Below are 23,103 nucleotides of genomic sequence, written 5' to 3' on the forward strand. Positions count from 1 at the left end.
AGACTGGATAGGTAATTTTAAGGGGTCTGAAATATGAGGTACATTTTTAAAAGGTACCCAAGTAATAATGATGCCTCCACCCAATGCCTCCCCTGGCGCCTTGAGAACACTGGGTATGAAAAGAACAACAAGATGTTCTTACCGACCAGCCACCCCACCTGCCTCCACTCCACAGTGCTACCAGTCAACTCACAACTGTTTTCCATAGCATTGCATTTTACCCAGCTCCCATATTTTCATTCACCATGATGACATTTCCCACACATTAGGCAGGTATTGTCATTGAAATTATAGGCTAGGAAAGTAGACTGACCCCAACCTGACTGTACAAAATATGTTCTAATAAACAGTGGTGATGAATGTTTAAACAACACCTGCCAACTAGAACAAAAGTTGTATGTACAGCTATTATTTTCAGAAACAACAGCTACTTGCTAAGGTAAAATAGTTTGAAACAGGAAGCAAAAATGTTTGAGTAAAAGAAAACAATAGTAGCTAAAAAGAAATCAGCTCTTAAGGTTTTACATATTCTGGAGAAAATAAGAACATCTCTATGAGTTGTACAAGTCAGGTTGTCAGGTTTACGTGTATCCACATGACACTTCTAGCAATCTGCTAGACATACGGCACAATCATCCCCAACGTATAGCACAAATTCATTCTACCCAACGATGCTGCCTCCTAAAACACCAATGACAATGAGGTTAGCTACCAGAGTTAAGCTCCAAACACTGAGGCCTTATAATGCTTATGTCCCCCACACCAATGACAGTGACTGGCATGCAGCTGCTGAGCAAATGATAAATGGCACAGTCAACCCACCATCAGCAAGGACCTACTATCTGCCTGTTGGACCAGGGCTCCAAATTTTAAACAGACTTTTAAGGAACTAATTATAACACTGTGATGAAAGCAGGTATGGTGTTCTGAGAAAATATAAAGAGTGAAAAGGTTTTATCTTAAATACTAAAAATGTCAATAAAGAAATAAAATCTGCAAGTAAAAATATTTTTATCCACTAATATATAAAAATAGGGAAAGCACAGAACTGCATCTATTACAAACTCCATAAAAGCTAAGTTGTAAAAATAGTTACAGGGATATAAAGTAAGCATAGGTAATACAGTCAACAGTACATATTTTTTTAAGTACATAACTTCAAACTCCATGTACACAAGCCAGAGAAGGCTCCAGAAAAAGGATGCTTATACCAAGATATAAAGGCACACAGGCAGACAAAATGATAATCAGACAAGACACAGCAAATAAAGAGAGGCAACATTTCTTTACAAAAAAATTTAGTCTCAGACAAATACCATATGATTTCACCTGTAAGTGGAACCTACTTAACAAAACAAACTTGCCAGCAAAATATAGCCAGAGATATTGAAATCGAAAACAAAATGACAGGAGCCAGAGGGGAGGGGAGAGGGAAATAACGTGGGGAAGAAGGGAGAGGGACCCAGGGAGGAGCCAAGTGGGGGTGTGAATGAGGGTGGGAGGTGGGCGTGGGTAGGGCGGGGGAAAGTGATGGTGGGAAAGTGGGACAACTGTATTCGAACATCAATAAAAAAAAGTTTAAAAAAATTATTTAGTTTCAATGAACATTCTACATTACTACACATAAGTAATCACACTGACTAGTTCCCCACCTCTGCTTTCTGGCTGGGTCCCTCCAGCACAAACTATGAACTACTTGGTGGAATTCACACTGCACCAGGAAGGAGACTGCTGTGGTCCTGCTGAACGGAATAATAAAATCAGATTCCTAGAAGCCTAGGGCCAAAGGAAACAGACCCTGTCCCTCCCCCGACCCTGCAGCTCCCCCAGTTTGAATGCAGTGGCTCATCCTTCTTCTGTTTCAGAAGAAGGTTCCATCATGGCCTCCATCCCTGCTGGGCTCAGTCACCACTAGAAACCTAAACCTCACAAGGGCATCCTTTGCCCCTTGAGACTCTCACCCATTATTGATGTATATTTCCCTCAATCTAACCCAATTCCCTCCCTCCAACTCTTGTAAACTCTTCACTGTGCCCTCTGGAATTCCCAGTATGGACCAGCCTGGTTTCTTCTACATTTTCAACCTTTTTTTTTAAAACTGTACCAAGCTCTGCCTCAACCAAAACGTGGCTATTCCCCTACCGATCTTACATGCTGCAGCTGATTTCCTTGCTCTTACACCCCACATTTCACAGGACCAGAACTGAGGAAGGGGTTCTCCTTGCTCACACTGTCACCTACACTCCTCTTCTGTGCCTCCCTCCTTCATTAAACCCCAGTACCTCTGAAGCTCAGACTTTCTGCTATCCTACAAAAAACCCCTTCTTGCTACTATATTAACTTCTGAGGAACTCTCCTTTTCTTCAGTGAAAATTGTGTATCCTTCCTCTCCACCTCAATCCCTGTAATCATTCTAACATTCAGGTGACCCACTGACCATCATGGCCTCTAAGCTACTTACCCTCATTGCTACTCAGCCACCAATGGGTTGCCAGCACACCCCTCTCCTATCCCCGCCCCCCCCAGCCTCGCCGCTAACACAATTCTTTACCCTCTGACTGGTGTTAGTTTTTTTATGGCACCACTTTTTTTCTCTTTCTCCCATTTCTCAATTCTCATCCCTCCTTTCCCAATTTAGACCCATGACCCATCACTGTCATCACTCCCTTGCTAACATCCTCAACATCTTTGCCTCTGTTTCCCTTGTCTTTCTTACTATCTATATTTGAATTCCATTATCTCAAGTGGCCAAGTCTGAGAAGCTGAACATGAAGGGAGAAATTACCCAGCTGAGTCCACAGATTTCACTTTAACAGAAAACTCTCAATTAACATTCATTAAAGTCTGGTAATCTTTTTAATCCTTACTACTACTATGCTTGTTTTCCCACCATGAACAAAAACTACTTCGTACTTTTTTTTCTTAATGTATTCTTTTACTTAAGTATAGTTGGCATACAATCTTATTTTGGCTATATTAGCTTAGTTTCAGGTGTACAATACAGCGATTTGACATTTTTATGCCTTACAATGTGATCGCCCCACTAATTTTAGTAATCATCTCTCACTCTATAAACCTGTCACAATAGTATTGATATTTACTTCATACCTCTTTGGTCTCGAACCTCCCACAGAGCTCCTCTTTCACTGTCACTCGGACATTTCACTAAGAAAATAGAAGCCATCAGAGGGGCTCACTCTCATCTTCCCACCCCCAAATCTCTCAGCCTGAGCACAAAGACCTGCATCTATCTTCCCTCCTTCCAAGATGGAAGAAGTATCACAGACCCTCCTCTTAAGCTCTGGATCCCATCATCTCTCTTACCTTCCCAAGGACTTCACTCCTACTACTACCTTCTATTTCTCCTGCACATTCAACCTCTCCTTCTGGACTGGAACATTCCCATCAGCATACAAAGGCACTTTAGAATCCACAAACCAAATAGAAGTAAAATGTCAACATACTATGAAAGAACGCAAGCTGTAAGATAGTGTAATGTACCCACAGCAAACACATCAAGGGGATACCTAAGAGATATTCAAGTTTTAAGAACTTGGCTTTGATACGTTACCAATACGGAGAAAGACAAAATCAAATGTGACAGAAGTAGCTTATCCTAGCACAATGGCTCTAATCATCCTACTAAATAACCTCCCCGCTTTTGTTATAATGAAACAGTAAATGATGTACTTATCGTAAACTGGTAATGCTCACAAAGAAGTAACATACTTTTATGGTGGAAGAACAAACTACCAGTTACCTTACAATGTTTCAAAGCTTCTTTGTATTCTTTGTTCCTGATTGCATCCCGAGCACTTTTCAGAGCAGTCTTCACTTCCCTGCTGGACATTCTGTCAAAATGAAAAGTCAGACTGAACGTACAATAGTAACCTGCCTGACTGTAACAATTCCAGCAAACTTAACCATCTGAAGAAGGCACATGATTTCTTCTACTTGGAACACTGCCCCCCCCCCCCACCGACTGTACACACAGCTTATCCCTGTTCTTCAGATTGTTACTCAGCTGTCACTTCCTCAGGGAAACCTCCGCGGGCCGCCCTATGTAAAACGTCGGCACTGCCTCACCACACTCCCTACCATCCAGTATTAACCCCTTAACCCCTCCCCAACACGGCATTTCTTTTTCTTCACAGCACTTACCACTATTTTATATGCTTATATTTTATACTCTATATATTTTATTTATCTTACTTATTACCTGTTCTCCAACCCCATCAGAATGTAATTTCTATGTAGGCATGGATGTTTGTCTGCTGTTATTCTTGCTTTTTTTTACCTGCTGCTATATAGTCAGCACCTAGTATCTGACAAATTATATATATTCACAAATATTTGTTGAAACTGAGCTGTATTTGAATTATACTCACTCTCCATATAGTGAGATAAATACACAGATGATTTTATGGGCCAAGACCCAAAACACATACCAATTTCGATCTAATTCTACACTAAGGAAGATTAAGTAGCATAAATCCAAGTCACAGAGTATAAACACTAACAGAAAATAAATTTCATTAACTATATATAAGAGTTTAAGAGAGCATTCTGTTTTTAAGCCAGTTTCTTTAATATATGAATCAGGAGGTCAACTTTCTTCACAGTAAGAGTTACTGTAGGATTACAGTAGTATAGCGTTCTTTGTTGTACAGTAATCTTTGAAAAGAAAAAATGCAGTGTTTACACTTAAATGAAGGTGATGAATATGCAAGAGGATTGTACACTAACTTCAGCCATAAAAAGATATACCAATTGGTAGACAAAGTATTTCCATTTAATATAAATATATATTATTTAATTTTAAGTAAACTAACATATCTTAAAATTTCACAACTTACTCTGGTTCACCAGTAAACAAGTCAAATTCAAGCACAACGTGATGTTGGAAAAAATGGAACATTTCTATTTTTTGCCAACTCCACTGAAGTCTATCATCATCATGAATGCAAACCAAAGCTGCATAAATATTAAGTTGTTACAGACTGCAGATGCTCAAGGCAGCAAAATGAACTTAGAAGGTGGCTGGCTGCCATGGTATACCAACCATCCTTTAAATCCAATGAAGCTGAGGCAGAAGTACAAGATCAAAGAAGTTACGGAATTTTTTAAAAAAATTTTTTGATGTACTGAATGTTAAATTAAAAATATAAAAATTAGGATATTATAAAATCAATTTACCTGTAGCCAGAACCAGATTCCCTAAATTAGCATAAAAGTGACTTTTTGCCTAGTTATAATAATTACATAACTAAAGCAACATATTTCATATGCTGTTATTTCAGAAACTGTCTTCATACCTGAAATTATCTTGGTATAAATTTATAGCTGCAAACCTCAGAGTGATTTTTCCTGGAGTTTACAAATCTAGACTGGAGCAGGCAACAAATTTTAATGCTCATTTCAACTTAAGATTTTTCATGCTGAAGTTATCTTTGGTGGCTAAACCCGCAGATGAAAAAGAAGAGAACATCAATGATGATGACAACTAATCTAGACTGCCAGAAAAGGATAAAAAGACATCCGAGGAAGAAAAATTAAGAGTACAAGTTTTAAAAGAACAAAAACCAAGAGCAAGCAAAAACAAAAAAAATGCAACTTTTCCAGGGCAAAGGTCACCATCTTTTCTACCACCCAACATATGAATGGTAGCACATCTGAGCAAGGCAGAACTAACTGGCATGAACACTCCCAAACTATACACAACACTCAGCATAAAAGAAATAGAAGAGAGGACCTCTGCTCTTAGTAATATAATCTAACTCAACAAAAAGGCCTAACTTATTGAGTCACTTAGTGAATCAAAAGTCAGAGAGAGAGCAATGAATGTAGCATGTATAGGACACAGTGAGAAAACCAGGCTGAATGGAACAGAAGGGACTTGAAGAACAGAAGAGAATGAGGCTGGGCAGGTGAAGCAGAGCACCAGATTACAGGCCTTCAAAGTCAGACAGACAAGTTTAGACTTAAACACAGCAGCACACATGGAGCTGTAAAATGCTTCTATGCAGGCTGTTTTTCAAGGCCACTAGAGACAAACTCCATTCTTCTCTTGGTAACCATTCTAATGGTCAATATCTTTCCATATCTCTCTATATCTCCATATGTAATTACAATTACTCATGCTTTGGGGGAATCCTCTATTTTTCTCTTCCAATGCTTTTTTCATTAATTTGTCATTTAACATAATAAGACAGCATAGAGGCCTCTTCACCTAAAATAAATAATCATATGTTTTTCCCCACACACACAGGTTCTATGTATTTTTTTCTTTCTCTTGCAGAAACTATTCAGAATCTGGTTTTATGCAATTTTTCAAAAGACAAAAAATGTTTCCTACTTTCTAGCCCTGAACACATTTTCATCTTTTGAAGAGGTGGGGTGGGGAAGGGAGAGGCTCATTCACACACTTTCTAAACAAAACTTTACTGAGCACTAACCACCTACTAGGCACCATCGAAACCCCTTTCCTTTCACAGAGTAAAAACATGACTCCCCCATACTCTTCTATTTGCGATACTTCCCTCCATTCCAAGCATTTCTGACACTTTAAAGAAAAATTTAGTTCTTTTACAAACGTCTAATCTTCTTTCTCAGTCCTGCACACTTCCGCCTTATATCTCTTCTTCTATATTTTTCTCTTAAGTCTCAACTGACTTTTTAAAATAAGATCATTCACTTTGCACATTCTTATCCCACAAAAAGTTTTCTACTACCAACTTAAAAGATTTTAATTCAACGCATCAAGCATAAAAAGTAGCAACAATGCCACTTTAAAAAGTCAGAAAGTGCCCTGGCTGGAGCTCCGTGGATTGAGGGCAGGCTGTGAACCAAAGGGTCAGGGTTCAATTCCAGGCAGGGCACATGCCTGGGTTGCGTGCCAGGTCCCCGGTGGGGGCCATGTGAGAGGCAACCACACACTGATGTTTCTCTCCCTCTCTTTCTCCTTCCCATCCCCTCTCTCTAAAAATTAAAAAAAGAGAAATAAAATATTTTTTAAAAAGTCAGAAAGTGACGACCATGCCAATAAGACAATAATATCCCTCAAAACTAACAAACATGGTTAGATGGAATAATGGACTTCCTGGAACCTTAAGCTACATTCAGTTATGCAGATGCAGAGATTCCACAAAGCAACAATAATAATCATGACAACAGTAATTATAAATAACAGTAACAATGGCAATGAAGATTAATTACAGAAAAGTGAAAAATGGTCACTTTAATGACAAAAGTCTAAAAGTATCCGGTGATAACCTTTCTTCTGAACATAATGGGTAAAAACAATTATTAAGTAAAAGTAGACCCCACTTACCTATTACTGAGCATTCTAGACACCTTTTACCATTATATCTACCTCTGTCTTCTTTTTGAATGGAATTTCAGATTGTTCCTCAACCATTATCCATGTAAATTAAGGAAAATATGAGACAGGCACATAAAAAGGGTGGCATACATAATACCTGCTGAACTTTTTATTTAATACATCAGATTCAAGCTCACTTTCATAACTTAAATTCATAAGTTCAAATTCATAACTTAAAACATGAGAAATAATTATGTAATAATTTTTTGTCTTTTTCTTTCCCAAAGAGACAATAATCTTAATCTCCAAATTTCAAAATTACCAGTAGTCTAACCCTATTCTCGCGGCTTCAGGAGGTAAAAGAAACTTCATAAACAATCGGGTTCTCAAAAGAAACATTCCAGAAACACAAAACACGCTAACTGCAGCATAAAAACTGAGCGGAAAGAGAGTACCTCCTATTTCTGTGCTACTCTGTTCTGAATCCAGGACAACTAAGGGCACTTACTTACACCCAATCCGCAATGTAACTACACTACAGTGAACCTTGTTCTAAGCCGCATAAAGCACTATAAATATTTTAAAATATTGCCCACATCATGTAACTAGATTAGTTTGTAATTTAAACAGAGAAAACTTTTTAAGGTTAAAAATCCACCTAAATAACCATCTAAAATACTGACACAAATCCTACATGACTACAGATTCTAAGTATCTTTTGATGGCACCACTGGAATACATTCTGTCAAACAAAATTCATCTGGAAAACTTCATGGAGAGAATGGAGGTGGTTTTGAAAAACTGAATAAAGTTTTTAAAAAAACATGCTACCTGATAACTAGGAAAGGAACAAAATTTAGATGAAGCAGGTGGGTATAAACAAGAAAAAGGAAGTGAGTTAATGGACTAAAACATACTACCAGCATCCTTAAATAGAATGATTAGTTGCACAAAAAAGCATCTTACCATAAAGAAAACAAAGACTTGTGATCCAAACAAGGAAAGTAAAAGTTAAAACAAGGGGTGGGGAGGTAAAATAAATGTTAAAACTCGATTCTCCCACATAGCTAACTTCTTTAAGTCCCTATCCAGCTACATTTGATTATTTTCCCACCCAACTTGATTTTAATTTATTACTTAGTCACTTCAAGGCTGTTCTTACAAAATATTCCAGATTCCGTTGGCCCCTTCTTTTTTCCATATCTGCCCAGCAAAGCAAGACTTCAGATGGTTGAGAAGGGGCCTAGGAACCAAATGGACCTGGGTTCAAGTGCTGTCAGACCCTGGGCACCCTACTGCCTGACTCCAAGCCTATTTCCTCACTGGTAAAGTAAAGGTCACATCACTTACCTGACAGGTACATAGGTGGAGTGTACATGTAGCTCTGTCCACCCTCTCGATCAACTTCACTCCTTGTTTTCTATTCCTAATCCACATCATTATTATTTGCTCTATGTACACATATAAAATCTCCTAGGAAGCAACCTTCTGGCCTATATTCTTCAAAAAATGGCTATCATTAAACACAAATATCCTCTTTAAGTTGGTCAGTACACAAATACTAAACGAAAGCCTGCAACAGACACCGCTCCCTCTTCTGAACCACTGACGCATTTACTGGTTGAGCCATTGAACTGACACCAGATACTTTTTATTGTTTTATATAGATGTGTCCTATCTCCCAGGCCAAAAAAAAAATCCCTAAATAAAACTAATATACCTTGATGTACATAATTACAATGATGTAAGGAGCTCCTTACACATCCAACACCTGTTGAATACTATCTTCTAGCTTCCAGAGCCTGCTAAAAGACAGTTTCTAGTTCCCCACTCCCCCATAAAGCAGTAATTCTCCATCTGCTACAATTAGAAAGGAGGAATCTTCTTTTCAACATTACCTCACATTACTTTTTTTCTCCACCCCCAGAGCTTTCCAACTCTGCATCTTTACTTCTCCCATTCAGCCTGTCCACTTTTGCTTCTGTCTTCTCAAGCTACATATAATTCAAGGCCACATTCAAGTGTCAAGCATAATAAAGCCCTAGACACATCTCACACTAGCCCAAACTTTATAACTTATTTTCTATACTGACATTTCTAAGAGTGTATTCTAAAAAATATTAATATACTCAAAGGTGTTAATATATGGCTTAGTAATTTTGCTACTGCTGCACATTATGCATATCTCTCTTTGAAAGTCACAATGTATATTAGCATTTTAAAGGCTCTAAGATGTCCTGTAGTACAGACCCAAAGACAGTTCAAGTCAACAACTCTGCAATGTACCACGGGGACCCCCCGATAAATGAAATTTATTTATTAAAACCTGTGTATTTATTCTCACATGTTTAAATGTCAGTCACCTTCAAAGTACACTCCATTTGCTGCAATATAATTTTCAGGACTTTTTTTCCACTGCTCAAAAAAATGTCTGAACTCATCGATTTTGATGCCTTTTAGTGCTTCTGCTGTTTTTCACCTCTTCCACATCAGCAAAATATTTCCCTTTGAGGATTTTTTCCACCAGATGAAACAAAAAAAATGGCATTGGAGAGCAATATGGGGTAAATAGGGAGGGTAGGTTATAGGAGTCATGCCGTTTTTTTTGGTCAAAACTTGTAAATCACCCAGCATGAAATGCACGAATACATTGAAAGTCTCCAAAAAAAATTCACTGAAGCGGAATGCAGCCTCTCACAATGCCGGCTGGTGCACTGATACAGAGGGATTCCTACAACACTTCACCTAGTGGGGCTACCCTGTACCACAAGGGGCCTGTCCTCCAAAAGATAATTCCAGTTAGGGGGGTATCCCCCCTTGTATGTTACTATAAAACACTTATTTCCATGAATATTAACATTCTGAAGCATACTATCATTGTCCAAAGTACAACTGGCATATTCTGGTTTGGGTTTTCATTTGTTTGACAACTAACTATACTTTTTGATACCTTTTGCTATTAAATTTACAAGGGTGTGTGTTTGTTTCCCACAACTAGCTGGCAGTCCTTTAGGAGCAAAGACAGTTCTCTGGTACATTGTTAGTTCCTAGTGTCTAGTACATTGAGATATTCAACAAATACTCACAAAACCACTGCAGGTGAAGACAATGCTGCTTATTCCATACAGTCACTAACTGCACACTTAGCCTGTTTTTCATAAGGCAGAATAGAGGGTGGATCAAGAGCCAGTTTACAGTTGCTTGTGTGGAAAATGATATAAGAATTAATAAATAGTAATACAAGAATAAACTCTGTTTCATGTACTCACAACTGTAAACCTACTTTTGCCCCATGTTTTATAATGCTGCTGGTATTTGGGACATTAAAAGAACTATGAAGAACCAACACCTAGACCAAGGCCTTCAGCTGAAGTCTTTGATGAACTGCAGGATTAAGTATCTTACTAAAGCAAATAATCCCTAACAAACAAATCTGTAATTGATGACTTAAACATACATGTAATGGACACCCCTACCCTAACTGCAACACACATATGCATACATGTACACACAAAAAGATGCACACTCATACCTCAAAAGTTCCGTTTCTGATAAAGTTACTGATTAGCAGAAAAGCTCTATGTGCAGAAGAGAGTGACCAAAATAATGAAGAAACTTGAAATTATATAATAACAGCTGAAGAAATTGGGGAAGACCTCGGGTGGGGGTGAGAGGAACTTGTGGGGAAAAGGTGAGAAGGGTAGTTAAGAGGACAGATTATTCATGTAAAAAGATAAAGATAAAAAGTAGAGAAATGCTGACTTCGGCTCAAGATAGGAACTTTTAATAATCAGACTAGTACAAATGTGGAATAGGTGCTCATAGGAAGCATGTTTCCCATCACTAAAGATGAAAAGGCAAAGACTGGACAACCCACCGGCAGGAATATTATAGGACAAACTGAATGTCAGATGAGAAGCTGGACTAGAAGCCTCTTAGAGTCTTCCTGTCAGGGGGCCTAAGATACTCGTCTTGTCCCCACACAATGCAGCAGCTGCTCCCACTGGACACTATCAAGGGGGAGAAAGAGGAAGAAAAAAAGATGTATTTCTGTCATCCTGACCAGGAATTCAGAATACATGTCCTGTGAAACGAAGGCCACAGAGAGTAAACGCTGCTCACAGAGGCAGTGCTGTGCCACGGATAGAGCTGAACACATCTTTGAAGAATCGAGATGTCAGTCAGCATTGTTTCTATCATAAAATGTGTTCTACATTCCAAATTAACTCAAATTTTTTAAATCTATCTTGTTCATGAAAGAGCCTACCTGTATTACCTTCCACGCTGTACTATTACTTCACCTTTGTTTCCCTAGAGTGTAAGTTGCTTGCAGCCGAGGAGTATTGTTTATGTATTCGTGTTCACCACAGATCTCTGGCAGGCGATTTCAGTTAAGAGGCCTGCTTCACTAACAGAGAGTAAGCTCAGTAGAATATCGTGAAGTCCTGTAATTAATTGGAGTTAGGGCACAGGGTTAGGGCACAGATGTGCCCTAACTCAGACTGACTCCCTGTATTACTCATTTAACCTCTTCAAGCCTCAGTTTTCCCATCTGCAAAATGGTGAAAGTAAGGATAATGAAGAATATTCCATAAAAAAGTACTTGTCACACAGTAAATGATCAATAAATGGTTAGTATAATCTTCGGCATGGAGTGTTATATGAATATTAAATAAGTCTGTCCCTTATTACAATTATTTTATGGAAAACACTATCAAATATTACTATTAAGAGTTGATTATGTATTAAATAAATACTGCAACTCCTTTACCTGTCAAAATATTAAAACGACTAATATGATGTGCAAATTATATACCTGCAACTGTGATAAAGAAATCAGGAATTTGGCCCTGGGGCAGATATCGGCTTCTTCCGGATTTCTCCGAAGGAGTTCAACAGTCAAGGCCCTGTGATTTTTCTGCAGCAAAACAATGGGTTCTGATCCTACGTCAATTAATCGAACACGTCACACAGCCCAATATACCTTCTTCTGGGAGACTGTCCGTTTCTCTGCTTTACACTTTAAAGGCCAGAGGTGCCTGCCTAGAATCTGAACTTTAAGGAACAGGCCCCGCTCCTCACCCCACGCGAGTACAATAAATTCTAACTGCACCGGCAAAAGTGGAAATAAGATGAGGCAGACTGCAAAGTCCCTTGGGGAAACGTATTCGAGGGGCTCCACGGTATCCAAACAGCACCTATGCGGGTCCAGCCAGAGGCCCCACAAAGAACCACCCATACAACTTAAGTGACAGACGCGCCGCCACCTCATCGCTGCCCACTTCACGATCCCGCCTACTGCTCAGACACGCTAGTTCAGAGCAAAATAAGCACCCGCGGCCCCTGATCCTTTCTCTCACTTAATTTTCATTTCAATTATTTCAACCGCCTACCAACTTCCACTTCTGCAAAAGCCGCAGTGACCCGAACTCACCTGGGACAGATGTTTCTACAAACCTGTCCACGGTCAGAGCGCAAGCGTGTTTCCCTGGCATCGCTCACGTGACTAGAAGTGGGTGGCTCTTGGTGTGCTCGGTATTTGATTAAAAGGTCTTAAACATGAATTAGGGCCGTGGAATTCCGGCTCTGCGCATGTACCCGCTCCGATGCTGATGGGAGTTGTAGTTCTGTGTGTGAAGCGCTAGTAGGAAAGCGAACTGCCACCTTTTCGATCTCCGCCCACCTCTTCCTAAGCGGGTTGCGGGTGGTGGGAGGCAAATCCAGCACCAGGGAGCTGGGCTCTCTGTATTCCTTACGATGCTGCTGCTGTGCGTGTGGGTGGTCGCAGCCTACGCGCTGGCAGTGCCAGCTCCCAGGACTAGTGGGAAGTGGCGGGGAGCAGCTCAGGCTTGGCCCGAAAAGCCTAATGTGGTGCTAGTTGTGAGTGACTCCTTTGTAAGTACCTAGCGGCGGCGGGAGCCGGAGCGGGCGGGAGGAGGGAGGCGGTACACTAGTCCAGGTAGCTATCCGCCCACAGCCTTTCCCGTGCTTGCAGGCTTTGGGAAGCAGAATCTGAAACTTTTCAAACACATTTTACCCGGATGCAAAGTAAGAAGTGCCTTTTATCTTGAGGCCCAATATACACACGTACACCACATAAATATGCATGTCACACATGTAATAATATTTTAGTAAATGCACTCTGATAGCGTCTTTGCAAATCTTTTATTTTTATTTTATTGCTAGCCTCGATGCATTAAGTTATTTTACCACTCTTATTGAACGGTTAGTCCATACCCCCATTTCATTTAATAGTGGGGGAAAAATAACATTCTGCATCTCCATAAAAGGTTGTTAGTTTTCCAGTGATCATTTCCCAGTTCACGTCAGGTTTGCAAGAATTTGTGTTTGGGTGAGAAGTGAAGAAAATTAAACTTATTTTTATCAAAGGTATCTGATAATCCTATTCGTTATGATGTAAGTGCATTAGTTGATACAATGTGATCCACTCCCTGATATTCCAGGAAAATTGTGTGTGTGTTGTCCTAACCTTGAAGAGTTTTTAAAACTTTTCCCAAGCCGTCAACCAAAAGAAAACTACTATCAATATTACCTGATACTTTTAGTGTTATCCACGATTTTAAAACTAATGCTTGGACAAATGTTCAGTTACTAATTATAACATTAGTATGTTATCACTGCGTGTTAGTGTGCTCAGGTATATAGTTGTTGATGAGGGTGTCTGGCGCCAGAGTGCTTTTAATCACTATGTCTATTGCCTTTCTCACAGACTAACCCGTGATGATTCAAGTTACATACTCTGGGTATCCCGGTAGGATTTGTTGAGAAGATTACTTAAAGTAATATGAATATTTAGTAATCTTTAGGATTATCTAAATTTACAGAACAGGCAATATTGGAGAGTAACATGAAAGAGTTCATTAGGTAGTGCTCCTGAGATCAAAGGGAAAGGAAAGAACCAGGAGTGTGCCCAGAAAGAAGTTGAGTTTTGTTGCTGTGTCAGTGGAAGCCTCGGCTGACCTTACGGGTAGTTCTCACGCTGGTATGATGCTTCAGAACTGATTCCGGTTGGGGTGAGCGGCCAGCCTTTGTACCCTCCTGTCGGGTAACCATTAGCTAAGGGCTGCTCCCAGAATGGGGCGCGATCACGGGCAAGGCAACAGCTCTCTCCAGCAGAGGCAGTCTTTCGTTTCTAAAAGGAAATGTGGGGGGTGCATCATAACATCCAGAAACTTCCAAAGGTGATTGAAATAATTAGCTTGTTATTTTTTAGTATACTAAGACTACATAGGCTTTTATATATTGGTATATATAAAAACATAATATTGTGTACACATTAATATCTTTTACGAATATAGAAGCAAAGATCCTGAACAAAATACCAGAAAATTAAATTCAGCAATATGTAAAAAGTATTATACACCATTACTGCATGGCATTTATCCCCAGACTGGAAGGTAGGTTTAATATCTGAAAATCAGTTAATGTAACACACCATGTTAATTGAATAAAGGGAGAAAACCACATGATCTTCTCAACATATGCAGAAAGAGCTTCTAACAAAATTCAACAATGCTTCATGATAAAAGCACTCAACCAACTAGAAATAGAAGATAATTTCCTCAGTCTCATAAAGGGCATCTGCTAAAAAGCTGCAGCTAATATTATGCATAACTGTAGAAAACAATGTTTTTTTCGTAAGATCAGGAACAAGACAAAGAAATCTGTTCTTACTGTGTCTATTCAATATTGTACTGGAGGGTTTAGGCAGGGAATTTGACAAGAAAATGAAGTAAAGGACATCAAGACTGGAAAAGAAGAAGTAAAAGTATCTCTATTTTGCAGATAACCTCATCTTGTATATAGGAAATCCTAGGGAATCTACTTCAAAACTATTAGAACTAATGAGTAAGTTTAGCAAGACTGTAGGATATAAGATCAATATAAAAAAACAATTGTATTTCTCCCTGGCTGGTGTGGCTCAGTGGACTGAATTCTGGCCTGAGAACCAGAGGGTCAGCAGTTCAATTCCCAGTCAGGGCACATGCCTGGATTTTGGGCCAGGTTCCCAACAGGGGGTGCACAAGAAGCAACCACACATTGATGCTTCTCTCTCTTTCTCCCTCTCTTCCCCTCTGTCTAAAAATAAATAAATAAAATATTTTTTAAAATTATATTTCTACACACTTGATTGATGAACAAACTTATTTGCTTGTTCATCAACAAACTTAATGAACAAACTTAATTGTCTTTCTTAAAATACAATTAACAAAATAATTGTATTTAAAATAGTATCAAAGAGATTGAAATAGGAATATATCTAACCAAAAAAAGTACAATTTTTATACTCAGAAAACTGCAAAACACTGTTGAAAGAAATTAAAGAACACCTAAATAAATGGAAAGACATCTCATGGTTATGGATCAGAATATTTAATATTGTTAATAAAGTAACAATCATCAAATTGATCTACAGATTCAGTACAATTTCTATAAAAATTCCTATGATGTTTTTGCAGAAATAGAGAAACCCATCCTAAAATTGATATGGAAATTCAAGTGTCCTAGAATAATCAAGATGATCTTTTAAAAGAACAAAGTTGGAGGACTCACACTTTCTAATTTCATAGCTTACTAGAAACTACAGTAATCAAGTTAGTGTTTTACTGGCATAAAGATAGATAGACTTACAGATCAATGGAATAGAATTAATAGTACAGAAATAAACTCTCACATTTATAGTTGATTGATTTTCAACAAAGATGCCAAAATCATGTAATAGAGAAAGAGTAGTTTTTTCAATAAATACTGCTAGGGAAACTGAGTAACCATATGCAAAAGAATTACGTTGGACTCTGCCTCACACTTCCAGAAACTAACTCAAAGTGAGTCAATGAATCAAACAAAAGCTAAAACTATAAAATTCTTAGGCAAAAATATAGGCGCATATCTTTGTGACTTTGGGTTAGGCAATTTTAAAAATGGGCAGAAGATCTGAATAGACATATCTCTAACTAAGATACGCAAATGGCCAATAAGCACATGAAAAGGTACTCAACATTGTTAATAATTAGAGAAATGCACATCAAACCCACAATGAGACCCCAGTTCACACCCACCACAACCAAGAGGGCTATGATCAAAAAGACACAGTAACCAGAGTTGTCAAGGGTACAGGGGAATTGGACTGCTCACACACTACCAGCAGGAATGTACAAGGGTGGAGCTACTTTGCAAAACCATTCAGCAATTCCTAAAATGGTTAAACGTGAGTTACTATATGACCCAGCAATTCTACTTCTAGGTATATATCCAAGAGAAAGGAACATATGTGTCCACACAAAAACTTGTATATGAAATTATATATAATACTTCCAAGTAGTGGAAACAATCCAAATATCCATCAGCTGATAAATAGATTTTTTAATTTAGTAATATTATTGAACAATAAATAAATGTGGTATTGATTCATGCAGCAATGTGATGAACCTAGAACTTATTAAGCTAAGTGAAAGAAGCTAGTCACAAAGGACCACATATTGTATGATTCCATTTCTCTATACAAGAAATGTATAGAGAAAGCAACTCTATAGAGAAAGAAAGCAGAAATGAAGATTTGCAATTGCCTATGGTTTGGGTGGGGTAGGAGGCTGATGGCTAAGGAGTGCAGGGTTTCTTTTTAGAATGATGAAAATGTTCTAAAATCGACTGTGGTGATTGTTGCACAACTCTGTGAATATACCAAAAACCACTGACTTGGGTCAGTTGTATGGTTTGTGAATTATATCTTAAACTTGTTTTCTAAAAAGAAACTAAGTGCCAGCCTGGGTCTTCAAGGACATAAGCATCATCTCTCTGTCCTCCCACCGCTGCACTTTTGTTATTTTTAGCTTTGGTGAGGTTTCAGGAGTGGGATGCAGGTCAGGAGTGTACACCACAGAATCTAGTAAGAATCTCATCAATCTGATGGACCCATCTGAGAACAACACTATAAATAGCCCTGTTGTGATAACAGATAGACAGAGTTACTGTTACATCTAGCCTTAAAATGATGCCTTGAAATCTAAATTTCACTGGTTTCCCCTGGTCCAGAATGACAAGGAACTGAGTACCAAGTCATGATTCTAAAAGGAGCAACCAAATCACAAGTCCCACAGGCTTGGTTCCAACCGGTGTAACTATTGCTGGTGTAAATGGCTACCGCCCCCTATGGATAATTCATGTGTCAGGTTAAAATTCATGTTAGCACTTTCTGGATTCATTTCTGTAACTAATACAAGGCCTGCATCTCTTTAAATCAGGAACAGAAAGCAGGACTGTACATTACAGAGCCGCAGGGATGGCAGGAGGGAGAGGGATGACTGCCTCATTTGGGGAGGTTTCTAACTTGGAACGTGTGAAAGGTGGTCTGTGTCAGGATTATTGACTGAGATTTATAAGGCACTCAATAAATATTTGGTGAAGGAAGTGAATCTTTAATCCAGAGATGTTCAATTTATAAAAGACAAATGTAGTATGTTTGTAAATGAACTGTATTTTTGCAAAATAACTAGATTAAGTACGTCGGTGGCAAGATTTGCATTTGATTGGGTTCTTAGGAATTTACATTATGCATATGCAACACATACCCTCGATGTCAAAAGCATGCCCCTAATACTCTAAATGAAGCTCAGACTTGTAAGAGAATTTGAACTGCACACACCATGCTTCTCTGCCCTGTGGCCTACTCTATCCCTCCAACCAGATAAGCCTGGGTTTCCTAGGTTCAAAACAGTGGCCACAGATGGTTATTATCCTTCGTGTACAAAAGATTGTAAAAGTAAGACATGCAGGCATTTGGGATTTGTGAGGATAGGTTCCTGTGAGTTTGAATTTGTGAAATTCTTCTGAGGAGAGAATATGCACTTTGGTCTTGGACTTCCTAGCTCATCATTCAGGAAATTAGTAGGTGTTTTCTTAGCCTTCAGTGATTACTCCTGCTAGATGTGGTTGTTTATTTCCACATACAACCGTGCTCTAATTCTTCCCATCTTGAAAAGACCCTGATCTTAATTCTAGATTCTCCTGTAGCTAACACTGCATTTTCTAAATTTTTCTGTTCCCTTTGCAAAATAACTCATTAGAAAATGAGTTGCTTCACTTTCTCACCCCCCACTGTCTTTTCCCCTTTCCAGTTTTGCCGTGCATCCTGCCACTCTGTTGAGAGTGCTCTTGTCAAGGTCACCAACTCTCTCCATACTACCAATTCCAGTGTGCATTTTCTGGCCTAATTTCAGGTACCCTCTCAGCACAGCTGACATTTCCCCTCTCTTGACATACTGTCTTCTCTCAGCTTTCATGGGACCCGGTCTCCTGATATCTCGCTCCCTCACTGGCCCTTCTTTCTCAGTTTCCCATGCTGCCTTCTGCTCTTACTTAGGAATCCTCAGGGCTCCAGTGGATTTCTTTCTTTCCTCTTTTTGCTCTCTCCTTAAAAGTTTTCATTTAGTCTCACAGTTTTCTGTGAGACTCTTCTTCACAGTACTCTGATTATGCTAAAGGTGCTCAAGTCTATTACACCAGCATAGGCTTCTCTGAGCTCCAGAATCCTGCCTGTAACTAACATCCTACTTTATATATCCATTTGGAAATCTTATATATCTCAAAGGGGTGTGTGTGTGTGTGTGTGTGTGTGTGCGTGTGTGTGTCTATCTCCATCCCAGATTTTGGATGGGCTTGTGGTTTAAACTGTTCTTTACTTATAATTATATTGAAAATATATAATACATATAATTCCAGGACTAGAATATTCTCTTTTTCCGTATTTGCTTTTGTACCAAGGAGAGTTCTTCAATTCCCAGTTCAATCCCCAAATGCATGTCTCCAGCCCAAACATCTCTCCCAACTTTCAGACTCATTTATCTAGCTTCTTAATTAATACCTCCACTTATGTCTTACAGTTGTCTCTAACTTTACACACCCCTTAAATTATTTGAATAGCTGGGTCCTTCTCATTATTAGGTCTCTTACTTCCCAGAGAAGCCTTCCCAGTCCATTTTATCTAAAGTGGGTCACATTCGTTATTCTGTATCTCAAGTTTTTTTCAAGTTATGTATCACAATTTGTAATTATATTTTATTTTATTTACCAGTGTACTTTTTGCCTCCCCCACTGGACTAAACTTCAGAGGCTCCAGGGACTCTATTTTATCTCCAGACTGTGTCCCCAGATCTTTCACAGTGCTTGGCTCTTAGTAAATTCTCAATAAATGTTGGTTCAATCAGTCGACTCATCATCCCCCAAAAGAACTTTCCAGACAGTCCTTTAATTTATTTACTGTATTCAAGTGAATCTAAGTGTAATTCTGCATTGAATTCTCAATATAATGAGCCAGATGCTGATATCACTGTCTATACTTGTTTTGAGGATTTTAAGGTCACATTGAAGTCTTTTGATGCTTGTAAATTTTATGGTTAAAATTAAAGGAAATAATTTTCTTTCATGCGATGCGGTCATTGTTAATTACCTTTCTTTATTCCAGGATGGAAGGCTAACATTTTATCCAGGAAATCAGGTAGTGACACTTCCTTTTATCAACTTCATGAGCGCACACGGCACTTCGTTTCTGAATGCCTACACAAACTCTCCAGTCTGTTGTCCGTCACGTGCAGGTATGAACATGCTTAATATTAATGGAGGAAAGTGGCCACATACTGGAAATGATTTTACAATTTAAAAGATTATCCCCAAAAGTAATATAGTAAGTCATATTTGGTATCTAATGCAAAAATTTTAGTGATGTGGGGTTTAAGGTATCTATTGGGTATTGGTGTTACTTGAATTTCTAATTTATTTTTCCAGGATAGGGATTTCTTATCATTTAAAACAGTGTTTAGTTCGGGTGTTACTGTTTCATTTCCTTATGACTGGTGACTAACAGTCTTTTGACCATACAGACAAATGAGGAAACATTTGAATTTTCTGAAAGAGTCCTATTTCCAAGGAATTTTTCAGGAAGAGTACAGGGAGTTGGGAGGGGACTTTATAGCATATCACAGAGCAGTAAGAACTTGTCAGGTATATCCGGTGTTGCCCAGGTTATTCCAGGTTACATACCTTATCTGTCTTCAGGCTCAATTTACTTCTATCCCAAACCTAATTAATCACTTTTATTATAGTAATTTAACAAGTAGGCATAGTTTGAATGGCAAAATGTCTTTTACAGTAAGCCATGTATAACTGAGAAATGGAAAAACTACTATTCTTATAAATTGTCTCTTGCTTTGGACCCTATAAATAACACTCAGCAACTTGCTTGTGCCTGTAAGTTTCCAGCATGACGTTCTCTGTGAGTTGAGTCACAAGTTTCTTCACCTACATCTTCAGCACTATCAACTGTATAATCACCCATGATTAAAGGGAATCTGAACTGTATTTTAAAATATATATCAGTGATTAAGGACAAGGCATATTGAAAAGCCATTTTGTTAATTTTTTATCCCTAATTGAGCAAGTCGAATGAGGAATAGACTGGGGGATGTGATGACCTGCATCTGAGTCCTCCGTGGGCCATGTCAAATAAGTCATTCGGTTTTCTTCTGTACAAAATGCCATCTACACTGTGTATCTCATAGGGTTGTTCCCAGCAGCAAATGACATAATGAATAAAAACAGCTCAGTGGACTCTTAAGATTTCAAAAGGGTTAGGTGATGCTCTTCCTGGAAGAAGTATATTTTGAGCAAAGTGAAGGAATAAGAGTAATAAAAACTAACATTTATTGCATTCTTACTGTGTGCTTGACAATATTCTAAGTGCCTTACATGGCTTAATTCATATCCTTACATTTCTATGAAATAGTTATTGTTATCCTCATTTTTTTAGATAAAACTAAAGTACTAAAAGGTTAAGTAGCTTATTAAATATCAAAAGCCGCTCAGTAACTGATACTGGGATTCAAACCCAGGTACTCCCCCATCCCACTCCTCAAGAAAAAAAAAGCCATTTTGTTAGATGAGAAAAAAAAAAGCTTATTTAACGTTACTCTGTGTGTATACATGGTAGGAGGAAAAGGATTTTTTCCCAGTTTTATTGAGATATAATTGACATAAAACATTGTATTAGGTTAAGGTGTATAACATAATTACTTGATATATTTATGATTTGCAAAATGATTATCGCATTGAGTTTGGTTAATATCCATCACACCTCACATAGTTAAACTTCTTTCTTGTGATAACTTTTAGGATCTACTTTCTTAGCAACTTTCAAATATACAGTCCGACACTAACTACGGTCATCATGCTGTGCATCACATGTCTAGAACTTACTTAACTGGAAGTTGGCATGTTTTCACCATTACCCCTCCTTCAAAGCCATAGCAACTTCTGGCAACCTCAGGCTGTTTTGAGTTTGGCTCTTTTTAGATTGCACATATATGTGAGCTTATACAGCATTTAGTATCTGTCTTCCTTTGTCTGACTTATTTCACTTCAGGTACATCCATGTTGTCACAAAATGTAGGATTTCCTTCTCTTATTGCTGAATATTATTATATACAGCACATCAAACTTATTTTAGTCATTCATCTTTTGATGGACACTTAGGTTGTTTCCATGCCTTGGCTATGGTAAATAATGCAGTAATATACAGGTGCAGATACCTCTTTGAGATAGTGTTTTAATTTCTTTCAGACATATAATGAAAAGTAGAATTGCTGGATTCTTGGTAGTTCTAGTTTTTTTGAGGAACTTGCATAGTGGCTTCCTTAATTTACATTCCCATCAGCCATGTTGAGGGTTCTCCTGTGTTCTTTTCTCCATATTCTAGCCAACCATTGTTATCTCTTGTCTTTGATGATAGACATTTTAACAGGCACCAGGTAATAACTCATACAGCTTTGATTTGCATTTCCCTGATGATTAGTGATGTTGAGCATCTTTCCTTGTACCTGTTGGCCATTTCTAAGTCTGTGGGAAAATGTTTATTAAGATCCTCTGCCCATTTTTTAATTGTACATTTTTGTTTTTATTTTTGCTGTTGATTTTTATGAGGTCTTTGTATTTTTTGGATTATTGGATTATTGGATTATTTTTTGGATATTAACCCCTTATTCAATAGATGACTTGTAAATGTGTTTTCCGGTCCATGGGTTTCCTTTTCATTTTATTGATGGTTTCCTTTGCTGAAGAGAAGCTCTTTAGTTTGATCTAGTCTCATGTGTTTATTTCTGCTTTTCTTGCTTTTGCTTTTGGTGTCGCATCCAAAAAACACTGTGAAAATCAATGTCCAGAACCTTACCTGCTATGTTTTCTTCTAGGAGTTTCATGATTTCAGGTTTTATGTTCATGTGTTCAACCCATTTTGAGTTGATTTTGTGTATGGTGTAAGACAGGGGTTCAGTTTCCCCATCGCTAGTTATTGAAGAAACTATCCTTTCCCCATTGTATATTATTAACTCTGTTGTCATAAGTTAATTTAACATATATTCATGGGTTTATTTCTGGGCTATCCTATTTATTGATCTATGTGTCTGTTTTATGACAGTATCATACTGTTTTGATGATTATACCTTTGTAATATAGTTTGAAGTCAGGAAGTGTGATGCCTCCAGCTTTGTTCTTCTTTCTCAAGACTGCTGTGGCTGCTCAAAGTCTTACATGGTTTCATACAAATTTCATTCAATTTCTGTGAAAAATGCCATTGGAATTTTGATAGATATTACACTGAATCTGTAGATTGCTTTGGGTAGTTATGGCAATTATAACAATATTAATTCTTTCAATCTGTGAGCACACATTATCTTTCTAATTAGTTTTGTTTCTTTTATTAGTATATTATAGTT

The 23,103-nt window shown here is 38.2% G+C and overlaps 2 protein-coding genes across 6 annotated transcripts in view; one reads left to right on the top strand and one right to left on the bottom strand.

The window, feature by feature from the left end:
- SKIC3 (SKI3 subunit of superkiller complex) overlaps positions 1-12,823 on the bottom strand; it is a 77,636-nt gene extending 64,813 nt beyond the window's left edge. Inside the window, exons 1-4 of one of the 5 annotated variants that reach the window (XM_053663550.1) lie at positions 12,756-12,806; positions 12,138-12,259; positions 11,199-11,331; positions 3,761-3,851 (exon numbers count right to left, since the gene is read on the bottom strand). In XM_053663550.1, coding sequence (XP_053519525.1) covers positions 3,761-3,850 — 90 coding nt within the window. In that variant the 5' untranslated portion in view covers position 3,851; positions 11,199-11,331; positions 12,138-12,259; positions 12,756-12,806. Of the gene's footprint in view, positions 1-3,760; positions 3,852-5,315; positions 5,531-11,198; positions 11,332-12,137; positions 12,260-12,755 lie in introns of those variants that run through there. The other 4 variants (XM_053663548.1, XM_053663551.1, XM_053663549.1 and 1 more) reach the window with 4 other exon arrangements.
- Positions 12,824-12,965: 142 nt separating this feature from the next.
- ARSK (arylsulfatase family member K) overlaps positions 12,966-23,103 on the top strand; it is a 44,441-nt gene continuing 34,303 nt past the window's right edge. The window contains exons 1-2 of the mRNA XM_037153851.2: positions 12,966-13,216; positions 19,803-19,932. Of these exons, the coding sequence (XP_037009746.2) occupies positions 13,079-13,216; positions 19,803-19,932 (268 nt within the window). The 5' untranslated portion in view covers positions 12,966-13,078. The remainder of the gene's footprint in view (positions 13,217-19,802; positions 19,933-23,103) is intronic.

This window comes from Artibeus jamaicensis, unplaced genomic scaffold (assembly GCF_021234435.1).
Source record: "Artibeus jamaicensis isolate MK-2021 breed Jamaican fruit bat unplaced genomic scaffold, CSHL_Jam_final contig_3214, whole genome shotgun sequence".
NCBI classification, from domain to species: domain Eukaryota; kingdom Metazoa; phylum Chordata; class Mammalia; order Chiroptera; family Phyllostomidae; genus Artibeus; species Artibeus jamaicensis.